Source organism: Salmo trutta, chromosome 23, assembly GCF_901001165.1.
Source record: "Salmo trutta chromosome 23, fSalTru1.1, whole genome shotgun sequence".
NCBI classification, from domain to species: Eukaryota; Metazoa; Chordata; class Actinopteri; order Salmoniformes; family Salmonidae; genus Salmo; species Salmo trutta.
The window spans coordinates 9746452-9756444 of NC_042979.1; the positions used below are offsets into that span (position 1 = coordinate 9746452).

Here is a 9993-nt window from a genome sequence, read left to right on the forward strand (position 1 = left end):
TCGCTCTGGATAAGAGCGTCTGCTAAATGACAAATGTAAATGTAAAACAGCCCACTGCCTTCCTCTGTCATGCTTTAGAACAGCCCACTGCCTTCCTCTGTCATGCTTTAGAACAGCCCGCTGCCTTCCTCTGTCATGCTTTAGAACAGCCCACTGACTTCCTCTGTCATGCTTTAGAACAGCCCGCTGACTTCCTCTGTCATGCTTTAGAACAGCCCACTGACTTCCTCTTTCATGCTTTAGAACAGCCCACTGCCTTCCTCTGTCATGCTTTAGAACAGCCCACTGACTTCCTCTGTCATGCTTTAGAACAGCCCGCTGACTTCCTCTGTCATGCTTTTGAATGCATCATGATCTTCCCTTAGAGGGAGTTGATTAACTGCAAAAAATTGCAATTTCAAGGTGGCATGTTTGTTCAGTCCTTTATCTGTCTTTAATGCATGCTTCCAATCACAGAACCCTTTAATGGTAAAGGTTGGATCTAATGAAGCAGACGCACTGGACTGGAATTTTCGGCAGAGGAAACAAAAGGCCATGTCACCTTGAGTACTGAATACTCTTGCCAATCTCCAATGTGGTACCGTGTACTAGCAAAAGACCGCTTCTTCCCTGAATACAATCTTACTGGAAACGTATCTAATGTCACCTGATATGGCTTCTCAACCCCAAGGTAATCTGGGGGTGCTCCTCTGGATGTAGGTGGTTCTGGCCCGTGTGCTTTAGCATTGCTAGAAGCTGCTGCTCAGCTGGGTGGCGACAAGGAGGCTGGTGGTGGAACTGGGAGGGGGACTCTGCTAGCTTCACCGTTGACAGAGACTAGGCTAGCCAAACTCTGTGTGCTAGCCGCTGTAGCAGTGGTTTCAACGAGTGGCGTTTCAGCAGCACTTGTTGCAGCAGATGATGCGTTCTTTAAAACCAATTTTGAATATCCATTTTTAAGGTAGCCAGGCCTACTTATCACTGAGACACACAGTTGTGTTTAACAACGCTCCACCCACTACTAATTCAAAGTGGTGGTAAAAAGACACGTGACTTAATGATGCGTGTGATAGGTCTAAAACCCTGTCAGTCATAATTACATGAGCCTTTTTTGTAGGTAATTTAAACTTTACATGGGCCTAAATATCATACATAAAGCCGTTCCATTCATCCATGTATTTTATTTGGAGAGGCCAGGAGGTACGGTAGTGCAGGCCAGACTCCCTAAGGCCCGCCCATAACGCTGGCCCTGGATGCTGATTGCAGGTATGCAGTCTACACATAACCCACATTAATTAAACAACGATATAAACATGGTGACACAAAACATCAGTTTAACTTCTCTGTGATCTGTGGGATGGTAGCGTCCCACCTGCGGGACACACTCGCGAATAGCCAGTAAAATAGCAGGGCGCCAAATTCAAAACAACAAAAATCTCATAATTCATATTTCTCAAACATACAACTATTTTACACCATTTTAAAGATATACTTCTCATTAATCCAACCACATTGTCCGATTTCAAAAAAGCTTTACGGCGAAAGCATAGCATTAGATTATGTTAGGACAGCGCCTAAAGAAGAAAAACCACACAGCCATTTTCCAAGCAAGGAGAGGCGTCACAAAAACCAGAAATACAGCTAAAATTAAGAACTAACCTTTGATGATCTTCATCAGATGGCACTCATAGGACTTCATGTTACACAATACATGTATGCTTTGCTCGATAAAGTTCATATTTATATCCAAAAACCCCATTTTACATTGGCGCGTAATGTTCAGAAATGTTTTGCCTCCAAAAACTTCCGGTGAATGAGCACACAGGTAAATTCAAAACAACAAAAATCTCATAATTCAAATTTCTCAAACATACAACTATTTTACACCATTTTAAAGATTAACTTCTCCTTAATGCAACCACATTGTCCGATTTCAAAAAGGTTTTACGGCGAAAGCACACTTTGCAATAATCTGAGTACAGAGCTCAGACAACAACATCAAGAAATACAGATACACACCATTTTGGAGTCACCTAAAATCAGAAATAGGATTATAAATATTCACTTACCTTTGATGATCTTCATCAGAATGCACTCCCAGGAATCCCAGGTCCACAATAAAGGTTTGTTTGGTTCGATAAAGTCCATCATTTATGTCCAAATACCTCCTTTTTGTTTGCGTGTTCAGTCCACTACTCAAAATGCAGGAAGTGCCCGCAAATTGTCACGATGAAAAGTCAAAAAAAGTTATATTTATGTTCGTAGAAACGTGTCAAACGATGTATAGCATCAATCTTTAAGATGTTTTTAACATAAATCTTCCATAATATTCCAACCGGACGATTCCAATGTCTTCAAAAAAGAAATGGAACACAGCTAACTCTCACGTGAGTGCGCGCCACAGAGCTCATGTCATTTTCTCAGTCATCAACTTCCAGGTGGTCTTATTCTCTCCATATTCACAGTAGAAGCCTCAAACAAGGTTCTAAAGACTGTTGACATCTAGTGGAAGCCTTAGGAAGTGCAATATGACCCCACAGACACTATGTATTGAATAGGCCAAGACTTGAAAAACTACAAACCTCAGATTTCCACACTACCTGGTTGGATTTTTTCTCAGGTTTTGGCCTGCCATATGAGTTCTGTTATACTCACATACATCATTCAAACAGTTTTAGAAACTTCAGAGTGTTTTATATCCAAATCTACTAATAATATGCATATCATAGCTTCTGGACATGAGTAGCAGGCAGTTTACTCTGGGCACCTTATTCATCCAAGCAACTCAATAGTGCCCCCATGTCCCAAAGAAGTTAAAGTAGAATATTTCTAAATCTCAGTCTGCCAAACAGCAATAGCCAGTCATTTTCATCCATCACGTCACGGTTTGTATTACTTTAGGCTATCCTCCATATTTTCAACAGTCACAAAACGAGTCAGGCCAAGTAAACAGTCATAGGTTCATTCGCAAATCACCCCCTTCCACTCAGTCCCCCATTTGCACATTCACGCGCGCGTCCGCTATATGCACAAGTGTCCGGTAGCTGAGGGAATGAAAATGGTGGAGGGAGTAGGAGCTAATTAGAGCCCCTGACCGAGTCCTTAACGCTGCCGGCTTTAGATAAAAGTGGTAGTTAGTTTTGAGTTTAAGCAATTTCACACAAAATAATGGTGAGGCATGCTAATTATGAGCCCCCTATGTTTGTTTGTGTCGGATTTCGAGCCTTGACATATGTAACATTTGAAATAACTCCCAGATTAAATGTTTAAGATTCATGCCTTTTAAAATGAAGGGGGAATTTTCTCATTTGAATTTAATGCTTGTTTTATAATGTAAATGTAGATGTAGATGGAACATGAACTGCATCATTCAAGTCACGAGTGTGTCCCGAAGTTGATGGGTTTATTTGATCCCCTCGCCACTCTTGAAGTTAACCTCTGAGTTTCGTCAGAAACACGTGAAAACGGAGGGCCCTCTGAGCAGGTAGATAGGGGCGAGGGGCTGGTTTGTGATTCACAATTGCGATTCATTGATTGGTTGTGTTCGAGCAGTAAAGGTGCCTAGCCAAACTCAGTTGCGCCTTGCCGAACCAAGAGGTTAAAAGACTTTCGCTTGAAAAACAAGAAAAAAAGGTCAATAGTACGGCAACGTACCGTTGTCCATTTTCAGACGCCGTAGCCAGTATACAATTCCTCAAAATAGTCAGAATTAATCGAAGATAAGTCAAGAAATCGGACATTAATTTTGACATTTTGCAGAGGATATTTCAATTTTACACCTAAGGCGTTTGGTGCAGTACTTCTCATAGAAATGACAACAAATACTTTTTTGAAGAATCCCTACTGTTGACCAACCACCGACGAAGGGGTGTAGACTTCGGCTATCGACTTACGGCTTGCCTCAAGAAAAAATTTTGTGTACACAAACAGCCTAAAAACCCTTACCAGTCCAAAACAAATAGAAACGTCACAAATGTCGTCATAATATATGCACAAACTCTTCCGAACTGTTTTGTCTGGGAAGCATGCGGACGCCTTTAGGCTAACGAAGCCGACTGTAGACGAAAGTCGACGAGTGAAGTCAGGAGTAGTGCATCTGTGACAGACTAAAGTCGGACACTGTAGTGGTTTTCCAACAGCATGGCTCAGCATGGCAATGTCAACATAGCTGCTATTGTGTGTTTGAACAATAAACCCGTGTTTGACGGTAGATTTAAGTTGTCTGTTATTTGTTCTCACTGTTCCTTTGCACTATTATGATTTGCATGAGATATGTTACGGGTCTCGTTTCCATCCCCCCTAGACTGCAGGGCCAAAGGGGTTCGTAACAGCATGTCTACAGAATATCAAAACTACAGTCCACTCTTTTATTTAAATGATGTATTTAAAAATAAATATATATTGCAATACATACTCACAGAATACCTAAATAAGTACACAGTGTCATATATCTCATAAAAGTGCATATTTGTGAATCATTTCAGAATTATTTTTTTTCCTTGGTCTATAGCAGTCTGCAGGATCTGGACCACTATGTGGAGAAACCAAGGAACCAGCTTCATGAGTGACCTTGACTATTTGATCCAGCACAGGTTTTGTGAAGCAACCAGAACATCTGTACATACACATAGTTTATTAGGTACACCACCCCGTTCATGAAAATGGTTCGCTCTTATAGACAGTGAGTCAAGTGGCTGTGGCTTGCTATATAAAGCAGGCAGACAGGCAAGCAACACTGAAACATACATGAGAGCATCAACTGTTCTGGACAACTATGTGATCACGTTCTCCGTAGCCAGGTCAACATTCACAAGGCCGCAGGGCCAGACGGATTACCAGGACGTGTACTCCGAGCATGCCCTGACCAACTGGCAAGTGTCTTCAATTACATTTTTAACCTGTCCCTGACTGAGTCTGTAATACCAACATGTTTCAAGCAGACCACCATAGTTACTGTGCCCAAGAATACTAAGGTAACCTGCCTAAATGACTACTGACCCGTTGATGGTAATATTCAGTCAGATGGGACTGCAAGTTTGTGTTCCTTTTTTTTGCGTGGATTCCGCGAGTGCTAGCTGGCTGTACCACAGACAGCTGTCGTCGTCGTGGGAAAGACTCATTATCTTTTCGTAAAACAACTGGTTGCATTATAGAGCCAATCTGGATACCAAGCAGATCAGGAGGGAAATTGACGAGTACCAACAGCTTTACGCTATGGAGGAACAACATACTCCTTCATGGAAAGATCCGACCACCTCACAAAATAACTTTAACCCGGCAAAAAAAAGAAAAACTGATTCCTCTACAGGCACGGACGATTTACTTACCATTGAGGTTGAGGCTAGTGCTCTGGCTGGAATCCATGCAACACTGGAAAAGTTGTGTGAGGAGGGAGCAGGGCTGAGGGGGAGTTTGGAATTCAGCCAGAGTGAAATTCTCACGCTCCAAAGAGAAAACAAGACAGTCACATATCTGGCATTACTCATATCATATGTATACACATATCTGGCATTACTCTTCTCATTTTTATACACTGTACTCTATACTATTCTACCGTATATTAGTCCGTTCCGCTCTGACATCGCTCGTCCATATGTATGTAGTCTTAATTCATTCCCACTTAGATTTGTGTGCATTGGGTATATGTTGTGGAATTTGTTAGATAGTGCACTAAGAAGTACTGTCAGAGCTAGAAGCACAAGCATTTCACTACACCCGCAATAACATCTGCTAATCACGTGTATGTAACCAATAACATTTTATTTGATTTGTGGGATTGTTTCCAAAGTCTGAGCTGATTTGGAGAAAACCCCAAACTCAACTTTTAGAACAAATATTGATTGAAGAGTTTAATTTGGGAATGCTTCCTTGGGGTGCTCTAAGTTACTATTATGTGTTATTGGCATTAAGAAATAGCTTACACATGCTCTTTAACACATTTGAGAAATGAGTAGGATCTTCATATAGATAAGGTCATCGAGCATGATTCTGTGTTTTCACATGCAAAAGTGATTGCTTTTGATAAAACTGATATCTGCCTTCCCAATAAAAACTGCTTTGACAATTCAAAAGACATTTTATGGAAAAAGAGATGTTTCTGGACGATGCACCATGCTGCCTTGAAAACAACATGACCTAGTGGCACACACCGTTTGATTTGAGAAGGGCGCTTTTGCTGTTAATGTCACGGGCCAAAGAGGGGTGCCCGGCGGCTCAGCATAACCCCACACCACAATAGCTATAAACATATTGTTTAACCAAAAATTAAACAGCATTTTAAAGTATCATTTTTGTTTTATTAAACCTGGATCCACAGACAAGCATCTTTCTTAAAGTTTACAGATCCATTTAGTAGAATTTCATTGACGTACAGGAGGAACTTGATCTTGTTTCGCCTCAGGAGTCACTCCAGTCTCACAGTGACAGTTGTGCCTGAGCTAATCAGATCATGTAAAGTACAAAACAGACTGAGGCATATTCAGTAAGATGCAACATTTATGGTGTTGCAGATAGATATGTAGTGTATAGATTAGACAGGCTATACCTACCATTCATCCTCTAACATGTGGAATAAAAAGGCATGCCCATTCTATACATAAACATTTCTACATTCTGATGTTGCACCCTTCTGAATATGCACCAGAAAACTAAAAGGTATGAAATTAGAGACCAACCCAAAACCACAACCAGTCTAAAAAAGTAGAGGCAACTACCTAGCCTCAGCAATCATAACATAGTTTCAGATCCCCACCCATAATTTATTACATTGTTCTTAATTCCTGATTCTCTACACGTCCAGGGGTTTGTTCCAGCCCAGCTGTAACAACCCTGAATCAACGAATCCAGGGTTAAATTATTATTTGCAGCAGGTGTGTTAATGATGAGCTACAACAAAACCCTGCACACCCAGTGGATCCCCAGAGCCAGGATAGAGGAAGGCTGGCCTACTATAACCAATCTGTGGTGTAATGGGAGTAAGGGTTTCCCTCCACATCCCATACAAACATTCAGAATTATTATGTGCCATGGATCTATATATGTATAACGCAACAGCAACAAGAGCAAAAACATCTGCTTTCAGATATTCAGCAGGATGCAAAATTCTGAAAGTTGCAGATAGAAATATGATATATAAAGCAGACAATTATTTTTTCTGGAGTCATGTCTATTTTGCACAATACATTTCTACTTGAACGTTCTGTGACATTTCACTCTCCTGAACAAGCCCTAAGTATCTCACCTTGAGCTGATGCATTCTGCATACTTAATATAAACTACTTTGTCAGATCATTTGCAAAGGGGTCCAAACAATGGGTCAAACATGGGATACATTCTTCACTGGTACTGTCATCATTGCTTAACTATCAGTGTGCATCTCTCGAATACATGTCCTGTTTTTGTTACTTTATACAGCCCATCCACTGACCAGATACAGACAGGCAGGCAGGCATACAACCGAGCTAGCTAATGTATGGCTGATCATGCAGTTGACCAAGCTGCATGGAGTACTCCATAGCAAATAATTTGCTTCCTCAGTGAAGAGAAAATCAAACTTGACATCATCAAACCTAAGCTCTTTGAAAGGCATTGAGTTGAAAACACATGACAGTAACCAGCACAGTAACCACAGTAACCAGCACATTGATAAAGATGGGAACAAAGGGGTAACGGGGTAAAAAAATAAAAACATAAGAGATCCAATTTGTTTCTCAGACATTTACTGAAATCTACCAGTCTTATTTCAAGGTGTGACTGATTCGCCGTCTCTGTGCTGGAGACAACAGTGGAACAGGAAGTCGCAGGGGGAAGGTTTTAGGTGTTACACCACTCGCCGCACTTCGAAGAACCTCTTCAGGTAGTAGATCTGTCCCAAAGTCATGGCCACCAGGACCAAGGCCTCGAAGAACGACCAGAGAACCACCCTGCTGTTCGTGTTGTCATTGACTGGGTGGAAAGATAACCATGACTTAAGTTCAAGACTGGCTGTCAGTACTGACACTGCAGCACACGCATAACAATAAAGTGAATGGGTACTTAACCACAGTCCATTCCGACACCATTTGCTTTCACGTGCAGTTTCATATGTGGTGTGTGTAACTCACTGGCTCTGTGTATCCTCTCCCGAACCTCCATGTACTCCTGCTCATGCTTGACTGCTGTCATGGCAACCGCCAGCTCATTGATCATCTCCTCCAGCTTGTTCTGGTGGGCTGTTAACAGAACACACAACCAACCAATCAGGATCAGCATAGAAACAACATTCTAGTGAAAATGACATGTGTGTTACACTGAACACATTAAAACACTCCACAAAAGAACACTATTAGTCCCTGTATTGAATGTATGAAATCATGCACACAACATATTCCAGCATCTATAAATTGTGAGTTATTTTTTTTTAAAGACAGATTTCTCACATCATTCTCAGGCAACATGTACTACGGTAACTAAGTGGTGACTTGTGAACATTAGATTGCACTGGAAAAGTCATTCAACTTAGGTTAGAGGAAACTGAATGCATTTGGGCAAACATAGCTTCAGATGAGGCCTGAACCCTACCATCCCAACTCTCTCCACCTGGGGGAAGGGGAAAACAGTCCAGCACAGTCAAGAGGATGGAGAGAAAGAGAGAACAATAGCATCATAAAGAAAAGAGGAATAATATGTGAAAACAGAAAAGTGATCATCCGTTAAAGCAATTAGCAAATGATTAAGAATAGAGCTTAATTCACACACACACAAATAAAGCTTACCTTCCGTCTCCATGTCCTGTCCCTTGGGTGCCTCTCCGATATCGATGGTGAACATGACAATCTTTGGTGTCATGGTGGACATCTTGTTGCTGAAGCAGAACTTGTAGGTCCCGTCCATGTGAGCTGCTACAGAGTATTTCCCACTGGACTCTCTGTCTCCTTTGTAGATCTGCTTGTCATCAGGTCCTGTTATCTACATAGGAGACAATATAATACAAATATTTGACAACTCATGGTGCAACATTGTTGTGGTGTGCTGTCGTTCTAACCAACATTCAAAAAATATTCTGGACCATTGTAGCAACAAATACACATTTCATTCAGTGGTTGGGGGATCGGGGTGGTCTGCACCACATGGTAGCAAACACTTTACATATTGGATACTTTTGAAATCCACTAAAAAGATGGATCTCATTTGCATTACAACAATTCTCAACTATCTGGTGGTGAATGCATGTGGTGGAGCAGTGCTGTTAAAGAAATGGAAGGAGGGGCTGTTTCTCAAGTTCTGTTAAACTGACAGCTGTTTGAATGACAGCTAGTAATGTTGGTCAACAATACACTTCCTGGCTGTATCACTCATGAACAGATCAGTCACTTAGTTATTTACCAATTTAGCTAACAATTGATAAAACAGGCAGTGGGTTGACTTTAAACTATACAAAATATAGCTAGCCATTAAAAATAACAAGTATGACTGGCTTGTGGTGAGCAATTAAGCTAAATAGCTAGCTAAATAGCTAGCTAGTTAGCCATATCCGCTAACGTTAGCTAGCTACTCCCCACCTTCTTTGCGCAAGTGACAAGTGAAACCAAATCCATAAGAAAAACCAAATCCATAAGAAAGACCAAATGTAATCTCACCTCAACGTCAATGTCCAAAAAGCCTCCCTCGGCAACTTCAAACATTAGGCCCATCTTGGTTCCTGAGTTGACCCTCTCATGGAAGCACTCATCGGCATGAGCGTCTATGCTAACAAAGTAGCCGGACGCTGTGGATAACAAGACCGCAAAAAGGACAACGATCTCTGAAGCAGTGAACATGTTAATGTTTTAGCTAGCGTTACGTAACGATTGTAGATTCTCTGTATTCCCACGACTTCAAACCCACCCTAAAAGTGCACATGTATCGTATCAGGAGGCTCAGAACAAGCACAAATTATAGTGGATGAGATTGGAAACTTCCTTGTTAGCAGGCTAGCTTTCAGGTAGACTGCCACGTAAGGATTTAAACGGGAAGTAGCGAGGGTCATATTTTCAC

General features: G+C 41.4%; 1 protein-coding gene across 2 annotated transcripts; it reads right to left on the minus strand.

Moving 5' to 3' along the window:
- Window positions 1–6253: 6253 nt before the first annotated feature.
- Window positions 6254–9961, minus strand: LOC115159263 (transmembrane emp24 domain-containing protein 2). Of its 2 annotated transcripts, XM_029708816.1 has the most exons (5): window positions 9597–9961; window positions 8733–8925; window positions 8539–8556; window positions 8082–8189; window positions 6254–7923 (listed from the first exon to the last, which is right to left on the minus strand). In XM_029708816.1, the coding sequence occupies exons 1-5, from the start codon at window positions 9774–9776 to the stop codon at window positions 7799–7801; spliced, it is 624 nt and encodes a 207-aa protein (XP_029564676.1). In that variant the 5' UTR covers window positions 9777–9961; the 3' UTR covers window positions 6254–7798. The 2 variants fall into 2 exon arrangements, with proteins under 2 accessions (XP_029564676.1, XP_029564677.1); XM_029708817.1 differs by lacking the exon at window positions 8539–8556 and having other exon boundaries at window positions 9597–9960.
- Between the last annotated feature and the right edge of the window lie 32 nt (window positions 9962–9993).